The sequence below is a fragment of the Nicotiana sylvestris genome, chromosome 10 (assembly GCF_000393655.2).
Source record: "Nicotiana sylvestris chromosome 10, ASM39365v2, whole genome shotgun sequence".
Classification (NCBI taxonomy): Eukaryota; Viridiplantae; Streptophyta; class Magnoliopsida; order Solanales; family Solanaceae; genus Nicotiana; species Nicotiana sylvestris.
In genome coordinates, this window is record NC_091066.1 from 128,539,771 (window position 1) to 128,560,206 (window position 20,436).

At 40.7% G+C, this 20,436-nt stretch overlaps 1 protein-coding gene and 1 long non-coding RNA gene across 2 annotated transcripts; one reads left to right on the top strand and one right to left on the bottom strand.

Moving 5' to 3' along the window:
* The first annotated feature begins 1,128 nt into the window (after nucleotides 1-1,128).
* On the top strand, nucleotides 1,129-4,439 carry LOC104248419 (uncharacterized). Its single transcript, XM_009804664.2, has 4 exons — nucleotides 1,129-2,212; nucleotides 2,314-2,520; nucleotides 3,409-3,500; nucleotides 3,607-4,439. Exons 1-4 carry the CDS (start codon nucleotides 1,397-1,399, stop codon nucleotides 4,301-4,303), a joined length of 1,812 nt encoding a protein of 603 aa, XP_009802966.1. The 5' UTR covers nucleotides 1,129-1,396; the 3' UTR covers nucleotides 4,304-4,439.
* Nucleotides 4,440-6,788: 2,349 nt separating this feature from the next.
* On the bottom strand, nucleotides 6,789-9,538 carry LOC104248418 (uncharacterized). Its single transcript, XR_716446.2, has 2 exons — nucleotides 8,871-9,538; nucleotides 6,789-8,479 (listed from the first exon to the last, which is right to left on the bottom strand). It is a non-coding gene; the product is annotated as an uncharacterized lncRNA (long non-coding RNA).
* Nucleotides 9,539-20,436: the final 10,898 nt, after the last annotated feature.

Genomic DNA, 20,436 nt, shown 5'->3' on the forward strand with positions numbered 1-20,436 from the left:
TGATCAATGATAATGAACTGATAATAATATCTCTAGCAATATAATTCAAATAAGAATAAACAAATCAAAAAATACAAGTAACATCTGCTCATACAAAAATCCAACAACAAAAAAAAAAAAAACAATAAAGACTTGCAATTACATCATTAGTTCCATAGAAGCAAATAGACAAATATTCTCTAATTCTTTAAGTTTAATTTGATAGTTGGGGGTAAGGGTGTATATGGATCGGGTTGGTTCGGTTTTTATCAAAATCAAACCAAACCAATTATATCGGTTTGGCTAGGTTCGATTTTGTCGGATTTTTCGGGTTTTCGGGTTTTTTTCTGTTACATGAATATTATTCCGATCTTACTTTGTTAAAGTTATAGATAAAGTTTTGATAAGTGAATATATGTTTAGTAAATATTGAAAAAATTGACAAATATATGATCTATTAAAATATTCTAATGGGAGAATTTTTTTTAGTAATACATGATAGTTATTTTCTTAGTTGCCTAACAATAATTTTTGTTAATGAACACTTTCTAGGTTAACACACGAGAGGATCCCAAAATTTTAATATTTTTTCAAGAAAATTCAATATAAAGTCTTAAAAATATATATATAAATTATATATTTATGTGTCGGTTTGGTTCGGATTTTTTACTCAATATCCAACCAAGTCAAACCAAACCTAATCGGATTTTTTAATCGGTTTGATTTGATTTTTCGATTTGGTGTGGTTTTTCGATTCGGTTTGAACACCCCTAATCGGGGGAAGTCTTCTTTATTCCGGTCCCTATCTTTCTGTCCACAAGTTTGAGAAGCAAATATGTGCAACATCCCAATTCTTTTTTATTCGTTGAAAATGTTTTCTTTAGGAAATAAATACAAAAATGAAAAAGACATAATATTCAACTCACTAATTTTTTAACCACAAAAAGCAATAAAAAAGTTACTACTATTAAAAAGAGGGACACGGGCATCATGTTTAATTCCGCTGAAGATTCAAAAAAGAAACAAAAATACATTGATATGACTCACTCACAAGATATGACCGTTACTACCACAACGTTCCTAAACTCACAAATTTAAAAATTCATTTATGGGACCCATCCTAAAACCCCACCTCCTTCATCTTTCTCTAAGTTTACCGTTAGTCCTCAAAATCCCTTCACCACCTCCACCTTATCAGTTAAACATAGCTTCAAATATCAACAAAAATCCCTCTGAAATGGTCCACTTCTTGGTTATACTTATCAGCTAAACTTGTGTCACTTTTAATATATTAAGAGTACATTTTATTCTTGACTCACTCCACTTCTCGTCATCTTTCTTGATTTTTTTTCTTGAAAATTCTTAATACCCAAGAATTTGAGTTAATTGTGGTGGGGTTATTGAAAATTTTCAAGAAATGGCAGCATTAGCACCAGGAATTTTGTTGAAACTTCTAAATGGAATGAAATCAGGTGTGAAGCCAACAAGTGAACACCGGAGTTCACTTTTACAGGTTACTGATATTGTCCCTGCAGATCTTGATGAGAAAAATCTATGGCCAAAGCATGGATTTTTCATCAAGGTTTCAGATTCTTCACATTCGATTTATGTAAGTCTTCCATATGAACAAGATGACTTGGTTTTAAGCAATAAAATGCAGTTAGGGCAATTCATTTATGTCGATAGATTAGAGCCCGGTTCGCCTGTTCCTGTCGTTAAAGGCGCGAAGCCTCTCCCTGGAAGACATCCTCTTGTAGGAACTCCAGAACCATTAATGGGATTGAGAGAAAAAGGCGAAAAAGTTGAACAAAAATTTAAGCAAAATATGTCAGCTCCTCCAAGAAGGGGTTCTTGGGGAATAGGCCAAAATGGGACAGAAGTAGTTGTTGCTTCATCTCCTCAAGTTCTGAAGCCAGTTCCTATTGATTTCGATCAATGTACACCGATTAAGGAAAGGTCTAGTGCTGTCAAAATATCGCGAGTTATTCCAATGTCACCTGTTATTCGAGGGAAATTAACTAAAGACGGAGGAGGAGGAGGAGGAAGCGCGAGTAGTACTATGGTAAGATCATCCGTTGGTGGCGCGTTGTTGTCTAAATTGATAGAGGCTAATAGTCCTGCTATGGTAAGGAAAAGTTGTGCTACACATAGCATGATGAAATTTCCTAGGAGCAGAAGTGTAACTGATCGCGATCGAGAAGAGAGAATTTTCAAGTCTCCTTTAAATTCAGCTGTAGGTACATTTTTCCCTTTTATGTATAGTTCATCAATGTGTTTTAAGGCATATAACATGTTGCAATTTGATTGTTCCTTTTTTGGTTTGTGTGTGTGTAGACACAGGAAAAGAAAAGTACAACTCCACCACCAAGTTTAAGGAGTGCAAGAATGGCAGCTTCTCCAACTGTAGGCAGAGATTCTCAGAGGCTTTCCAATACCAAAAAGTCTTGTCAAGAACAACAACAATCTAAGCCTATTGATTCAAACCAAGACAACACCAGTTTGACTGTTAATTTGCCTGGAAAACTTAGTATCTTGGGAAAGGTAACATCATTGCTGCATTTGTTTGTTGCATGTTTAATACAGGGAAAAGGTCTAATTTTACCCCTCGATAGGAAGGCGTGGAGGTAAAGAATTAGGATTGTAGGCTGATAGGTAGTCGAGAGGTAACATCATTGCTGCATTTGTTTGTTGCATGTTTAATACAGGGAAAAGGTCTAATTTTACCCCTCGATAGGAAGGCGTGGAGGTAAAGAATTAGGATTGTAGGCTGATAGGTAGTCGAGAGTTTCTCCTAATCGTACTAGTAGTATTAGTATTATTCTTACATTTTTTGTGTTCCTAGATCGTTGTTATTCCTTATCATGTCATTCTTTGTTATTTTCTTGTGTTGTTATTGTTGTTTGCTTCCTATTTAGTGTTTCTTAAGCTGAGGATCTATCGGAAACATACTCCCTACCTTCACAAGCTAGGAGTAACGCATGCGTACACACTACCCTCCCCAAACCCCACTTGTGGGATTACATTGGGTTTTATGATCCATTTACTTTAGGGTCATTCATACCATTATCATTAGCAAACAGTCTAGTATTGCCCTTGATATTAATGGAGCTCCAACATGAATTGGGTGGATTTCACTTATCAAAATTATTTAGGATGGAATGTTCAATTTTACCCTCTATTTTTAACCTGGGTATAAAGTTATCTGTAGTGTTATACTTGAGGTTGAAGCTCTATGGGGTTTAACGGAGGCTCTATGGGGTTTAACGGGAGCATATGAGACAATTTGCTAATGGCAAGGTCATAAATAGCTAAGATATATAGAATAGTAGAAGGGGTATTTTTTATCCTTTTCGCTTTTAATATATGCATTATTCTTGCCTTTTTGTTGGAACATTAGCCTTATCAAAGCACGTTTGTGATGTCTATTAGGAAGCTGTGCTGCAAAGAGAAAATGCACAGAAAATTGCTCTTCAAGCACTAAGGGATGCATCAGCCACAGAAAATCTTGTGCGGTCACTGAAGTAAGGAACTTTTGATTATTTGTGTTATTTTTTATTGTATTTTCTGTGCTTATCACTATACTACATTGTGCCTGAATTTGATTTTCTCTCACTTATGGCTTTGAAGGATGTTTTCAAACTTGAGTAGAGCTGCAAAACCGGAAGCGCCAGCAGGTTGTTTCGATCAATTTCTTGAGTTTCATGAACAACTTGTGCAAGCTGTAGCAGAAATGGTATCTATTCAAGCAGCAACAGCTTCAAATGAAATGTCACAAACTTCAAATGTTGAACCAGAGAATGGCACCCCTATTTTACATGAAATAGTGCAGAATTCACTGGAAGAATCACGAGACAGCGAATCAAATGCATCAAAGAGGAGAGCTGCACTTTACAAATCCATTGCAGTGTTTCCTCCTGAAAGGAGTGATCAAAAGTCAATTCTTGGGAAGCATTTGAGATCAACATCAAAGGCAATAAAAGGAGCATTATCCAATAATACAAACATAAATGAGAATGATGAGAACAAGAAACCGGCTTCTTCTTCCACAAGCAGCAGCCTTTCGAATACAATCAAATTGGGAAAGCAGATTGAGAGTGAAAGTGGAAGTTGGTTTATGGATTTTCTTGAAAAGTCCCTGGAGAAAGGGCTGAAAAAGGCTAAAGGAAAAGTAGAATCAGATTCTTCAGGCAAAGTCCCTCAATCACTCTTGCTTAAAGTGATTAATTGGGTAGAAGTGGAACAGTTTGATTCAAATAAACGTCCTATTCATCCTAAAGCAGGACATATAGCCAGGAAGTTGAGGATCAAAGTGAAGAATCCTTGAGAAAGGAAGCTGAGATTTATTTTATTGTATCAACATTCTTTGATATGTTTGTGTTTAGTTTCTACCCCTTTATGTCATTTGGTATAATTATTCTATTTCATTTGTATCATTTGGTAAAATTTGATATGTCATTTGGTACACATAGCCGCAATACTATATGATACTCTTATAAGCTTAATCACAAATTATTACTATAGAAAACTGTTCTTTTGATTGCTTTCCTGTTAAATATGAGGGAGCCATTTCAACAGTTCACACTATCATTTTGAAGTTCATGTAAGACATAACCAAACAATTTTAGGTAATCTGGTCTCGCTTTGTACATTCAGCATGTTATTTGTTTATCGAACCATATTTGTTAAAAACCTTGCCTGATCCAAAGATCATGTCATGTTCCAAGTTGAACTAAAAATTTGGGAATATACATGACATGAGTACAAACTGATCAGAAACAAAGAACAAAAAAAATGAAAATTCATTAAAAAATGCTTCTGCCGGGAGTCGAACCCGGGTCTATTGCTTGGAAGGCAATTATCCTAGAAAAGGGGTTCATCCGGCCTAGTGTGTCACCCTGGGGCGCACCACTCTTATTCGTGAAGAAGAAGGATGGCACAATGAGAATGTGCATTGATTACAGGCAATTGAATAAAGTAACAGTGAAGAACAAGTATCCTTTGCCTCGCATTGATGACTTATTCGATCAGCTTTAGGGAGCAAGTGTGTTTTCCAAGATTGATCTTCGTTCAGGCTATCACCAGTTGAAAATCAGGGATTCTGACATTCTTAAGACAACTTTTAGGACCAGATACGGTCATTATGAGTTTCTTGTTATGTCTTTTGGGCTCACCAGTGCCCCAGCAGCGTTCATGCATCTAATGGACACTGTGTTCCGGCCTTATCTCAATTCATTTGTCGTAGTCTTCATTGATGATATTCTGGTGTATTCGCGTAGTCAGAAGGAGCACGCGGAGTATTTGAGAGTTGTGTTGCAGAGATTGAGAGAGGAGAAGCTTTATGCAAAATTCTCTAAGTGTGAATTCTGGCTCAGTTCAGTGGCTTTCTTGGGGCACGTGGTGTCCAGCGAGGGTATTCAGGTTGATCCAAAGAAGATAGAGGCGGTTCAGAGTTGGCCTAGACCGTCCTCAGCCACAGAGATTCGTAGCTTTCTTGGGTTAGCAGGCTATTATCGCCGGTTTGTTCAGGGATTTTCATCCATTGCATCGCCCTTGACCAAGTTGACTCAGAAGGGTGCTCCATTTGTATGGTCGGACGAGTGTGAGGAGAGATTTCAGAAGCTCAAGACGGCGTTGACCACAGCTCCAGTGTTGGTTTTGCCATCAGCTTCAGGTTCTTATACCGTATAGTGTGATGCTTCGAGAGTTGGGATTGGCTGTGTGTTAATGCAGGATGGTAGAGTTATTGCTTATGTTTCTCGTCCGTTGAAACCCCATGAAAAGAACTACCCTGTTCACGATTTAGAGTTGGTTGCCATAGTTCATGCATTGAAGATTTTGAGGCACTATTTGTATGGCGTATCTTGTGAGGTATTCACTGATCATCGCAGTCTTCAGCATTTGTTCAAGCAAAAGGATCTTAATTTGAGGCAGCAGAGATGGCTAGAGTTGCTTAAGGATTATGATATTACTATTTTGTACCATCCGGGAAAGGCCAATGTAGTGGCCGATGTTTTGAGTCGAAAGGCAGTGAGTATGGGGAGTTTGACGTACATTCCAGTTGGGGAGAGACCCTTTGTAATTGATGTTCAGGCCTTGGCCAATCGGTTTGTGCGATTAGATATTTCGGAGTCCAGTCGGATGTTGACTTGTGTGGTTTGTTATACCCCATTTTAACACGAGTCAAATTAGAGTATAACATATTGGTAATTCTGAAGGTTTAATTAATTAAAGAGAGTCGACACCTAATTACTTTAAAGGTGAATTAGGACACCTAATAACTAAATAATGCAGTAAAGTTATCTCAGTTTTATGGTCTGCTTAACTTAAGATTGTGGGTAAGGGTTCTAATTAATCTTCTAGGGAAGGTTATTAAAGCACCTTATATGATCCATAAAATACGGTTAACTGGCCAAACTTAGGTTAATTAATCTAAATTAATTGTTATACGAATCGGAAGTATTATTAGCTAACGATTGAAGTAAAATTTCTTCCGTTGATAAAACTGAAGTAAACTTCTTTTATTTAAGCTTTCAAAAAACGTGGACCTAAAATAGTTATAGCAAATGTGGTGAACTTCTGCCACTTTCGCATTGAAAACTAGATTGTTGACATAGAAGAATTTTTTAAACTTCTTCAAAAATGTTAAAGTTCACAGTTAAAAGAACACCAGGTTAAGCTTAATGTTTCAATTTGAAATGACTGAACTAAAGAATAATTACTGCAAAGATAAACCCTTACTTGGTATATTTTAAAATCTGCCGAGAAAAACAATAGTCAGTAATTTAAATATATACTTGTCAAGCTAGGCGTCAGTTTAAAAATCAATTCCAATTATTAACCTTAAACCTTTCAGGAAGATATAAATTATAGGTAGTTAATCATGAGTTTCTGCTAACTATTTCCAACATGGAGATAAATAACTACGCAAACAAATTTATAAAGTTAGACATCAAACAACATAGACGATAAAAGGCAAACAACGGTAAAAGAAAGGAAGAAGGACGCCATCGGCATCCCAAGCGCTTCTCTTGTTTTCTCGCTATCCGGTGCATTCTAAGAAAATTGAGTAGTGTGATGACTCCATGCTCGAGTATGGTAGTCTTGCCTTAAGACTCCATTGGCTCCAAAGTGCATATGCAAAAAGAAAGAAAAGAAAAAAGAGAATTAGAAGCGAAACATTATTTGTTAAAGACATATAAAGATGAGGCATACAAAATAAGATTGCATCCTTCTTTAATTTTGGTTCAATCTACATATAAGCAATTCTATTTTTTACTGAACATTGTAAGTACCTTTTAGCTGTTAATAGAAAATTATCCCAATGAACAAATCACGCTTATTTCCTTAAGGCCATTAAAATGAGCTAAACTTAATTCTTAAAGCTATAAGAGATTATGGCAGCAAAAATTATACGGTTATTTAACAAAGACAACTAACAGTTTCATCTATATCATAATTAGAAGATCACACTACATGTAATAAAGATAACATTAACGCTACAAATAGGAGGACACGCACACGATCAGTCATGAGAAACAGTGACGAGCTTCTTGTATTTCACAAACAAGCACACCCCATAAGCATGAGTTTCCAATTAAGAATCTTAACAAACTAACTATCAAAGATCCATGAAAGTTTTACAAGTTGGTGTTTCAGGCACAAACATGGTAACAATGTAAGAAAGATTCACAAGCTGGCATTTCAGACATAAAACACGAAGGGGATAAATGTTCATATGTTTAGGCCAAACAATAACAGCAAGTGTGATCCTTAGATAAGTCTATATGATGGCGAGATTTCAACGAGACTAAACACTGTTATTTAATGGTCATTTAGCTTAGATCTTTACTAAGTTATAACATGAAGAGAACCTTATGTCAAAATCTTTAGTAGATACTTTGTTCAGAAAACCAAACTAACTTATAGCCACATTTTCTATACTTCAATCACACCATCTTAAGAAAAGATCTCGAAAACCAGTTCCGTTAAAACACATATGAAATTCTCCAGTTATAACAGGTCACTAACAGGTGCAAACACTATAAACTAGCCTTCAGCCTAGTGCAACAATAAGAGAGGATCACAACTTGGCTTGAGTTGTATTATTTGCTTTCGACAGTAACTAAAAGGGACTGATTGCGACTAGTTCAGAGCTAATTAAATTTTATAAGCATGGTCTCTAAGTTTCAAGCAAAATCTAAGCCCGGGCATCCTTATAATAAGGAAATATACATCAGTTAACCTATAAAAGTTGTTTCTTTTACAACAGAGCATACGAGCCTTTCATCCATATTAACTAATTAGAAATCGACAAGAAACACCCCAGATAATAAATCAAATAACAAAAAAAATTAAGAGCTTATTGCCAACTAGATACTGAAACATTAAAACACTAAAATTCCAGAAACGAAACAAGAAGAAAGATACCGACCTTTTGCGGCGCAGTGAACTGAGGCGCGGATCTTAGATGCACTATTGAGCTCCGACCTCGAACCCGCTTCTACAAACAATTTTAGAGTAGTAAAAGTATAAGCTTCTGAATGGCGGCCGAAGCTTAAGGATTTTTTAACGGAGAGGTACGGCTGAAGCTGTCACCTTTGGGGGTCAAAGTGGGTGGCTCTGATCTTAAGGTTAAAGGAGGGGCTGAAGCTTTTATGAAATTTGTAGCTAAACGAATAGTAAAATTTGAGGGGTAAAGTGGTGACCGGAAAAACCTCTCTCAAATGAATTTCAGAGTTGGTATTTATAGATAGAAGTTAGGGTTCTTGAGAGGGATTTTTCAAATTCAGATTTTGAATTTCGGTCAACATACCCTTTGAATTTGAACATTAGGGATTTTGGACAGACTTTGCAAACTTCACGTGATCTTAGAAGAGGGACAAAAGTCTTACTCGAATCGGAACGTCAAAGCTCTGCCATGGCTTATGCAGATGCTGAACTTTCACCAAAGAGGAAGATAGGTGTTAGACCCCTGACAAAGCTGATCGGCAAGCAGCACGGCAGTGGCGAGGATTTTGGCATGGTGGCTTTGCCATTGGCCTATGTGCGGAGGAAAATCAACATGCAAGACAATGCGGGGGTGTTGTCAATGGCAACAAACTGTTGCTAAGACAAGTGAGACGGACTACACTTGTATTTGAGGGCTAAGGTGTGACGGATTACACCAAAGCAAGAGTGGGCTGTGTACAAGCAAGGCCAAGACCTTGACGGAACTAGGCGGGCTGGATGGGAGCTTGACAAGGCTAAACGGGAAAGACCTCGGCGCTAAAGTGAGGCAGCTTAGTGCCAAGGCATTGGCATTGGCAATGTGATGTTGCCATGACTTAGGTGAGCGGGCTGGCACCTAAGTTATTTGTGGGCAAACGACTTGGCAAAGGGAAGGGCATCAAGGCTTGGTGACTTGATGCTAAAATCAGCATTGACAACGGGCAGACTTGATCAAGTAGGGGCGACTTGACAAGAACAATCAACTGTGACAGCAGGCAGCGTGCGGCAAACAAGTTCGTGGCGATGTCAAGGAAATTTATAGTACAACGCAGCTGGATATAATGGCGTTGGAGCTTGGCGCAATGCAGCTGGATATAATGGCATTGGGCCGGTCCAAGACTAGACACGAAATTGGGCAGCAGCTGGCCAAGAAAATGCGCACATGTGGTGCACATGATGCAGTTGGCGGTTACAACTGCCTTTGTCCAAGAGTTGCTGATTATATGGCTAAGTCTTTGCACGTTTTTGGAGCATGTTCTATCATGTTCCACACGTTTTGATCATGGGGATCATGTCCTATCAGTTGGGGAATGTCAACTGAACATAGGAAACACTTTTGGGGCTGACTACATTATATATATATATGTGCTAGCAGCCTTAAAAACGGGCTAAATACCTAGGGAGGGAAAATGTCTGAAAGATAGGCATAGGGTTGTCTATTTTATGGCTTGAGCATGGCAAAATATGTGCCATTGCCTTGCCAAACGAGTGGTAGCACGAGCGGCCTTAGGCAGGGGCTTTTATAGGGCAGATTCGTGCAAGTGTAGGCCATTTTTGTGAGTTGGTGCCTGCCAAGGGTGGCAGCACCTTGCCTAACTCGAGAATTTCCTTTGTAATTGATTTATTATAAAAGGTTGGGAAAGGGTTCCCGTAAATCTGTGTTGCCTTTGTTTATTCATGTTGCCTTAAATTTATTCTAAGTGTTAAACCTCGAAAGCGAACGAAAATTGGGTAAGGCTGAGGTCAAGTGGGGACTTGACTGCCGCACATCGGGCAGCATTTTCGGCGGACAGAAAATGCCCCTATGACAATTGGTATCAGAGCAAGCCAGGTTTGGTTTGGTTTGGTTTGGTTTGGTTCGTGACGAGGTCGAGACGGCCATGGACAAGACTGCAAGACAGTGGGTCAGTGTGCTTGTTCGTGGAAGGGACTGTCTTGGCTTAGAAATTCAGAAAAGGCAAGGAAGGCAGTGATGCAGAAATTTCGAGTTTGAGGGTGCCAAAAATCAGTGTGGGTTCTTACAAATCAGTCAGTTGGCGTGCTGAATTTGCTGTGGGAACGACGGACAAGAAATGCAATGAGAAAACAAAAACGTTGCACTTGAGGGCAAGGACAACGTTATTCTCAAAAGGGTGCTGAACTTGTGATGTCTTTGCAAATGGCAGCATGTGTTGGGATCTATTCGACGAGGGCGTCGAATTCAACTGGTTGGGGTGGTTTGTTAGACCCCTGACAAAGCTGATCGGCAAGCGGCACGGCAGTGGCAAGGATTTTGGCATGATGGCCTTGCCATTGGCCTATGTGCGAGGGAAAATCAACATGCAAGACAATGCGGGGGTGTTGTCAATGGCAACAAACTGTTGCTAAGCAAGTGAGACGGACTACACTTGTATTTGAGGGCTAAGGTGCGACGAATTACACCAAAGCAAGAGTGGGCTGCGTACAAGCAAGGCCAAGACCTTGACGAAACTAGGCGGGCTGGATGGGAGCTTGACAAGTCTAAACGGGAAAGACCTCGGCGCTAAAGTGAGGCAGCTTAGTGCCAAGGCATTGGCATTGGCATTGGCAATGTGATGTTGCCATGACTTAGGTGAGCGGGCTGGCACCTAAGTTATTTGTGGGCAAACGACTTGGCAAAGGGAAGGGCATCAAGGCTTGGTGACTTGATGCTAAAATCAGCATTGACAACGGGCAGACTTGATCAAGTAGGGGCGACTTGACAAGAACAATCAACTATGACAGCAGGCAGCGTGCAGCAAACAAGTTCGTGGCGATGTCAAGGAAATTTATAGTACAACGCAGCTGGATATAATGGCGTTGGAGCTTGGCGCAATGCAGCTGGATATAATGGCATTGGGCCGGTCCAAGACTAGACACGAAATTGGGCAGCAGCTGGCCAAGAAAATGCGCACATGTGGTGCACATGATGCAGTTGGCGGTTACAACTGCCTTTGTCCAAGAGTTGCTGATTATATGGCTAAGTCTTTGCACGTTTTTGGAGCATGTTCTATCATGTTCCACACGTTTTGATCATGGGGATCATGTCCTATCAGTTGGGGGATGTCAACTGAACATAGGAAACACTTTTGGGGCTGACTACATTATATATATATGTGTGCTAGCAGCCTTAAAAACGGGCTAAGTACCTAGGGAGGGAAAATGTCTGAAAGATAGGCATAGGGTTGTCTATTTTATGGCTTGAGCATGGCAAAATATGTGCCATTGCCTTGCCAAACGAGTGGTAGCACGAGCGGCCTTAGGCAGGGGCTTTTATAGGGCAGATTCGTGCAAGTGTAGGCCATTTTTGTGAGTTGGTGCCTGCCAAGGGTGGCAGCACCTTGCCTAACTCGAGAATTTCCTTTGTAATTGATTTATTATAAAAGGTTGGGAAAGGGTTCCCGTAAATCTATGTTGCCTTTGTTTATTCATGTTGCCTTAAATTTATTCTAAGTGTTAAACCTCGAAAGCGAACGAAAATTGGGTAAGGCTGAGGTCAAGTGGGGACTTTACTGCCGCACATCGGGCAGCATTTTCGGCGGACTGAAAACGCCGCTGTGACAATAGGGAAGAAGCACGTTGAAACAAAAGCAAAGAAAAGGCTACGGATTAGGTCTTATGCGGGCGGGCTTGGTCTTATAGTGTGGGCTGGACGGATTTGAAGGTGTTTGGGTAACATATAGGCTTGCTGGGCCGCCTCTTTAATGGGCTGATGAATAACCCTTTTCTTTCGAGTGTTAGGCTGGATCATGGAAAATGATTTGTATGCTAAATAGGATAAGGATTAGCTTCTATAGATTGAGCCAATATAATCGGCTGAGTTAAAATAGCCATTTCTTTTTCTTTGGGCTCCTTGTTTGGATTAAATTTTATTATAATGTTGAACAAATCATTAAAATACTTAGAATACTAGAGTAAATTATAATAGCTCGTATTTAAATGAATAAAATAATTATAAGATATTATGAAAATTTAATGAATAACTATTACACTAACTTTCTAAATAAAATACTATAATATTAAGTATTTATTTGTAATTGTTGAATTAAGGAGATAATACTATTTGATTAAACAAGGAGAAAGGGTATGATTTCACAAAGATACGAGAATAATTTTGGAATGCCAATGATGATGACGGTAAAAATAATAATTATAACTATAATTACAATAATTAGTAATGTTAGTAGTAATATTTTAATAATAGAAAATAGGTCTAATTTGGTGTTAAAATTACTTTAATAAGTGATGTTAGAAGCTCAAATAAACATTCTGGAAGAAAGAGGGACAAAATTGGATGTCAACATGGTTTCTCGGTCTTCCTTATATGATCGCATCAGAGAGCGCCAGTATGATGATCCGCATTTGTTTGTCCTTAAGGACAGAGTTCAGCATGATGATGCCAGAGATGTGACCATTGGTAATGATGGTGTGTTGAGAATGCAGGGCCGGATTTGTGTGCCCAATGTGGATGAGCTTAGGGAGTTGATTTTAGAGGAGGCCCATAGCTCGCGGTATTCTATTCATCCGGGTGCCGTGAAGATGTATCAGGATTTGAGGCTGCACTATTGGTGGAGAAGAATGAAGAAAGACATTGTGGGATTTATAGCTCGGTGTCTCAATTATCAGCAGGTAAAATATGAGCATCAGAGATCGAGTGGTTTGCTTCAGCAAATGATTATTCTCGAATGGAAGTGGGAGAGAGTCACTATGGATTTTTTGAGTGGTCTTCCTCGGACTTTGAAGAAGTTCGAAGCTATTTGGGTGATCGTGGATCGGCTGACCAAGTACGCGCACTTCATTCCGGTGTGTACTACTTATTCTTCGGAGGGACTGGCAGGGATCTTTATCTGAGAGATTGTTCGATTGCACGGTGTTCCAGTGTCCATTATTTCAGATAGAGGCACTCAATTTACTTCTCAATTTTGGAGGACTTTTCAGCGAGAGTTCGGTACTCAGGTAGTGTTGAGCACAACGTTTCATCCTCAAACGGACAGACAGTCCGAAGGTACTATTCAAATATTGGAGGATATATTGCGTGCCTATGTTATTGATTTTGGAGTTTCTTGGGATGAGTTTTTGCCACTTGCAGAGTTTGCCTACAACAACAGCTATCAATCTAGCATTCAGATGGCACCGTATGAGGCTTTGTATGAGAGACGGTGTAGATCTCCAGTTGGTTGGTTCGAGCCTGGCGAGGCTAGGCTATTGGGGACAGATTTGGTTCGAGACGCCTTAGAAAAGGTGAAGGTAATTCAGGAAAGACTTCGTACAGCACAGTCGTGTGAGAAGAGTTATGCGGACCGGAAGGTTCGAGATGTATCCTACATGGTTTGTGAGAAGGTCTTGTTGAAGGTTTCTCCCATGAAGAGTGTTATGAGATTTGGAAAGAGAGGGAAGTTGAGTCCGCGGTTCATTGGACCTTTTGAGGTACTTAGGAGGATTGGGGAGGTGGCTTATATGCTTGCCTTGCCACCCAGTTTGTCGAATGTGCATCTGGTATTTCATGTTTCTATGCTCCGGAAGTATGTTGGGGACCCGTCCCATGTTTTGGACTTCAGCACGGTTCAGTTAGATGATGATTTGACCTATGATGTGGAGCCAATGACTATTTTGGGTCGTCAGGTTTGAAAGTTGAGATCAAAGGATATAGCTTAAGTGAAAGTGCAGTGGAGAGGATGGCCCGCGGAGGAAGCTACTTGGGAGACCGAGCGGGAGATGCGGAGCAGATATCCTCACCTATTTGAGGCTTCAGGTATGTTTCTTGACTTGCTCGAGGACGAGCGTTTGTTTAAGTTAGGGACGATGTGACGACCCGGCCCGTCGTCTCATGAGTTACCGCCCCGTTTTTTCCATTTTCTGTTTCTACATGCTTCGTTATCCGTGTCTTATGTGGTCCAGTTGATTGGGTTGCGTTTGGAGTGGTTTTGATAAGAAATGAGACATTTAGTCTCTTTTAATAAGGCTTAAGTTGGAAAAGTCAATCAGACATTGACTTATGAGTTAGAGGGCTCGGATGTGAATTCCGATGGTTTGGTTAGCTCCGGTAGGTGATTTGTAACTTAGAAGTGTGATCAGAAGTGATTTTGGAGGTCCGGTGTAGAATTAGGCTTGAATTGGCGAAGTTAGTATTTTGGCGATTTCCGATTGATAGGTGAGATTTTGATCCGGGAGTCAGAATGGAATTCCGAGAGTTGTTGTAGCTTCGTTAGGAAATTTGGGATATGTGTGCAAAATTTTAGGTCATTCGGACGTGGTTTGGTTGGGTTTTTTATCGAATGCGTGTTTTGGAAGTTTTAGAAGAACTTAGGCTTGAATTCGACGTAATTTGATGGTTTTGGTGTTGTTTGAGGTGTTTCGATGATTGGAACAAGTTTGGATGATGTTTTAGGATGTGTTGGTGCTTTTGGTTGAGGTCCTGGGGGCCTCAGGGTGATTTCGGATGGCTAAAGGGGAGATTTGGACTATGAAAAATTGTAGAAAAAGGCATCAGCTGTTGCAGAGCATTTTGCTCTATGCGATCACAGAGTAAGTGTTGCGATCGCATATGAGGATTTTGAGGGGTTGTTTGGTTGTTCAATGTGACCGCATAATAAGGGTTGTGATCGCACAGTGTTAAGTGGACCTGGGGGCTTGAATGGAAATTTGTTCAATGCGAGCGCGGGTGTGAGTTTGCGATCGCATAGGGTCAAGAGCTGATAAATTGCGATCGCAGGGGTCTGTATGCGATCGCATAGGGTAAAAGTGTGGAGTTGGAATTTTGTGCATTGCGATCGCAGAGGGAGTATTGCGATCGCATAGAAGAACGGGCCTGGGCAGAATGTTAAGTTCTGAAAATGGGACTTCGTCCCATTTTCCATTTTTGACGATTTGGAGCTCGGATAAGATGATTTTTCGAGAGAACAACGGGGTAAGTGTTCTTAACTCAATTTTGGTTGGATAACTTGAATCTACTACTAGTTTTGGCATTTAATCCATGAATTTTGTTGGAAAAGTTTAGAAAACCCTCTTGGATAGAATCACGGATTTGAGGGTCGAAATATGATGGGATTTGGATAATTTTGGTATGGTTAGACTGTCAATTGATTGGCGCATGAACGAAGCTGTAACGGAGCATGTACGCGACGATCAAACACGGCTTTGCCAGCTGCCTGTGATAGGAAAAAGAAAACTTGATCAGATAGTTCGTGCGGGGCATTTCCCACCTCGCCTTTGATGGACCTCGTGAGGAGATAAAGAACCCGTTGATGTAAAAATTTCTGAGTTTTGAGACATGGGCCCGGGGCTCGGGTTTTCGCTAATTTCGAGAATTTTGGTATTTTTCGATTGTTTTGATTGGGATTTATTCCCATAACATATTATGACGTATTCGTTCTGATTTTGGATAGATTCGACGCACGTGGAGGCCAATTCGAGGGGCAAAAGCGTCGCGAACTAAAGAAGTATCCAGTTCGAGGTGTTGTAAATGATGTCCTGAGGGTTTGAAACCCGGATTTTGCACATCGTAGTGCTATATTGAGGTGCGACACGAGCTAGATGATGAGTGCGGGGTCTTTTACTACTGGAGATTGTGACTTGGTCCGGCCCGATTGACGATTTTACCGCATATTTGACTGAAACTTATTTGTTATCATCATGATTTGGACCGATCGCCATATTTGGGCTTCGTGCCAATTATTTGAACCCTTCGGAGATTTTTATCACTATTTTCTCACTGTTTTGACTTGTATTTGAACTCAGTCCTGTTGAAAATTATTGTTTTACAAACTCAGCCGCTTTTATACAGATTTAAAACTCAAATGATATTTCTAAATGATATTTTGGGCTGAGAACTACTGTTTTACAAATGCCTGAGGGGCTTATGATGATTTTCGGACTGAGTGAGGCCGAGGGCCATATATGAGGATATGCTGAGTGATATGAGGCCGAGGGCCTGTGATCCTGTTTATGCCACGCGGTGGCTTGAGTGATATGAGGAGGCTTTCAGGCCTTATGAGTGATGTGCGAAGGCTTTCAGGCTTTATGAGTGATGTGAGAAGGCTTTCAGGCCTTATGAGTGATGTGAGAAGGCTTTCAGGCCTTATGAATGATGTGAGAAGGCTTTCAGGCCTTATGTTATTATTGCGCTTGGGTTGTAGGAGCCCCTCCGGAGTCTGCACACCCATAGTGAGCGCGGGTACCCATTATGCTGAGCGGGGCTGATATGAGTGATTGTGAGGTAGACCGAGGGGCTGATACTATTCTGAGAGTGAGCCCGCGAGGCTGATACTGTTCTGAGGGAGAGCCCGAAGGGCTGATACTGTACTGAGTGACTGATACTGTGCCCGAGTGGCAGATTTCTACTTGTTAATTACTGCCAAATTACCTATTTTACTTGTTTTAAAAGAGATTTCATTTGATACTTCGCTGATTTACTAGTTTAAGTGATTTAACTGCTTCTGTATAGAATGCTTTGTGCCTTTACGTGTTTTCTTGCTTTCAGCCATTATTTATATTTATTACTCACTAGGTCGGAGTACTCACAGTACTCCCTGTACCGTGTGTGCAGATTCAGGCATAGCAGATTTCCACTCCTGAGAGCTGATCCTTCTAGTCCAGGCGGTGTTTCAGAGACTATGAGGTAGCTGTTAGCGTCCGCAGCCCCCATGACTCCTTTATCTTATTATTTTTATGTTATTCGAACTATTGTATTGGATTTCGTATTTAGTAGACTTGTGTCAGGATTCCTTAGTTGCTTATGATTTGTGACACCCCGGTTAGGGCTGTGTTGGGTTGGATTTCCGCATTTTATCTATACTTTCCGCTATTTGGTATTATTAAACCATGTTTATACGATATTTGTTTTGAATAACTGTTTTAAAAGACGAATTGGGTTAGAATGGCTGCCCTTGTCTTCACGAGAGGCGTCATTACGACCAGGTTCGGGATCTGGGTCGTGACATATTCCCTCAAGCTAAGGTTAGACCAAACACTTACCTCAAAGTTCTATGGCCAACTCAATCCTTAAGCACCGCTTTTCCTTTCAAATTTGGCTCCAATTCAATCGCATCTATACACAATTGACTTAATATCATCAATAAATACTAAATAATCCAATTCTAATGTCTAAATATAAATTTCTAAACATTCTTCCAAAAATTCCGAAAATCGACCCCGGGCTCGCTTGGCCAAAACACGAAGTTCGAACCAAGTTCCGATCACCCATTCACTCACGAGCTCGAATATATAATTTGCCTTTTAAATTCGACCCCAAAACGAGGTCTAATTCAAGAAAATTCAAAAAGCTATAACCCTACCCAATTCTCTTATTTGCTACATATTTTCACATGTTTAGGCCTAGGAATTCAAATGATATTGATAGAAAATGAAGAAAACGAGTTAAGCAAGACTTACCCAAGAAACTTTGGTGAAGAAATGCTCCAAGAATCGTTCAAAAGCTTTGGAGAAGAGAGGGTTTGTGAAATATTGGTGAAATCCCAAAATGGGTTCTATTTTGGGACTTTTAAAGGACTGGGTGAAATTGCCGTTCGCGTTCGCGAAAGGCAGGTCGCGTTCGCGAAGGGTAGCTCTGGATAGGCCATCGCGTTCGCGAGCAGGGGAATGCGAACGCAAAGTGTAAAGACTGGGGGTCCAAAATTTTGGTCTACGCGAACGTGTGAGACTCCACGCGAACGCGATGAAGGAACCTGCAAAGCTACGCGATCGCGAGTGGGGCTACGCGAACGCGGAGGAGGAAAAGATGAAGCTTCATGAACGCGTGGGATTGTTCGCGAACGCGAAGAAGAAAATGAGGCTAGGGTCAAATAACCCTACGCGTTCGCGAGGTCACTGATGCAAACACAATGAAGGAAAAACTCAAGGCTAAGCGAACGCGAAAGAGGCGTCACGAACGTGATTAAGAAATAGGCCTGCAACAGCTGAAGCCAAAATATGCACATTTTCCTAAGTCTGAAATCATCCCGAAACACCTCCGAAATACTCCCGAGCCCTTGGGGCTCCTAAGAAAACATGCATACCAACTCAAAAACATCCTACGAACTTAACCGTGCGATAAAATCGCCAAAATAACGTCATAAACAACGAATTAAGCCTTAAAATCCATGATTTCTTCCAAATTTCATAAAACATCAAAATTTCTATTTTAAGTCCGAAACACGTCAAACGATGTCCGTTTTCAACCAAACTTTACAGAAAATGCTTAAACCATATATAAGACCTGTACCGGATGTCAGAACCAAAATACGGGCCCGATACCATCACTTTCTAATCAAATTTTATTTTCATTTTTCTTAGATATTTTCATAAAACAATTTTACTCAAAAATTCATTTCTCGGGCTTGGGACCTCAGAATTCGATTCCGGGCATATGCCCAAGTCCCATATTTTCCTACGACCTTTCGGGACCGTCAAATCACGGGTCCGGGTCCGTTACCCAAAATGTTGACCGGAGTCAAATTTATTCATTTTAATATCAAGACTTAGCAAATTTTCACAGAATTTCATATTTGAGCTCCCAGCTACGCTCCCGGACTATGCACGCAAATCGAGGCGACCATTAGTGAAGTTTTCAAGGCCTTAAAAGCTCGGAATAGATAAGAAAATAGGTGATAACCCTTTGGGGCGTCACATTCTCCACCTCTAAAACAACCGTTCATCATCGAACGGACAGAAGAAGGAAGTACCTGAGTCGGGGAATAGATGAGGATAACGGCTCCGCATATCGGACTCAGACTCCCAGGTCGAAGCCTCAGGAGGCTGACCTCTCCACTGAACACGAACAAAAGGAAAACTCTTGGATCTCAACTGATGAACCTGCCAGTGTAGAATAGCTACTGGCTCCTCCTCGTAAGACAAGTCCTTGTCCAACTGGACAGTGCTGAAATCTAACACGTGGGCTGGATCTCCGTGATATTTCCGGAGCATGGACACATGAAAAACTGGGTGCACAATTGATAAGCTAGGCGGCAATACAAGTCTATAAGCCACATCTCCCACTCGCTCAAGAATCTCAAACAGGCAAATGAACCTAGGGCTAAGCTTGCCCTTCTTCCCAAATCTCATCAGGCCCTTCATAGGCGACACTCGGAGCAATACCCGCTCACCAACCATGAAAGCTACATCTCGAACCTTACGATCCACATAGCTCTTTTGCCTAGACTGAGCTGTACGAAGCCTATCCTGAATGATCCTGACCTTGTCCATGGCCTCCTGAACCAAATTTGTACCCAACAATCGAGCCTCTCCCGGCTCAAACCACCCAACCGGAGATCGACACCGCCTACCATATAAATCTTCATAAAGAGCCATCTGGATACTCGACTGGTAGCTGTTGTTGTAGGCAAACTCTGCTAAAGGCAAGAACTGATCCCACGAGTAAATGTCCTTCAAGTATTTTCCAAGCCTTTGAAGAGGTAACCTGTAAATGTCCTTCGAGTATCTTCACCTCTAAAACTTAGAAAGACTTTGTAGTTCCACCAAGGAAACTGTGAAGTACTTAAAGAAGGAGAAGATGATGCCCTTTAAAAAGGCTCATAATACTTGAATATGCCGGAGTAATGGCTGGAGAAGCCATAAATCTACAGATCTGAGAAGGATTGAAGGAGAACCATCGAGGTCAGGTCTCGAAGCTTCGAACAACCATGGTTTTAGGGAGTGAGTACCAACCATCCATGGCCTGAGAAGCCATGGATTCCGATGATGTGGTAGTTGAAGAGGGGTAGAAGGAGGCTAGGGTGGAGAGTTTGAGAGACGAGAGGTTTCAAAGGTGGCTGAGAGATGGAAATGAAGGATTAAGGTATTCGTTTGGAGTTAAAAAAGGTAAGCGTGGTTTATGGCCGTTGATCAAAATGATCAACGACCTGGATCAACAGTAGGAACCGGGCGCGTCATTTGGAATTGGGTCGTGGGTTGGGTCCAAATAGAATTGGGCTGGTTTAATTGAGTCAAATTAAGGGTACAATTGATATGTAATGGGGC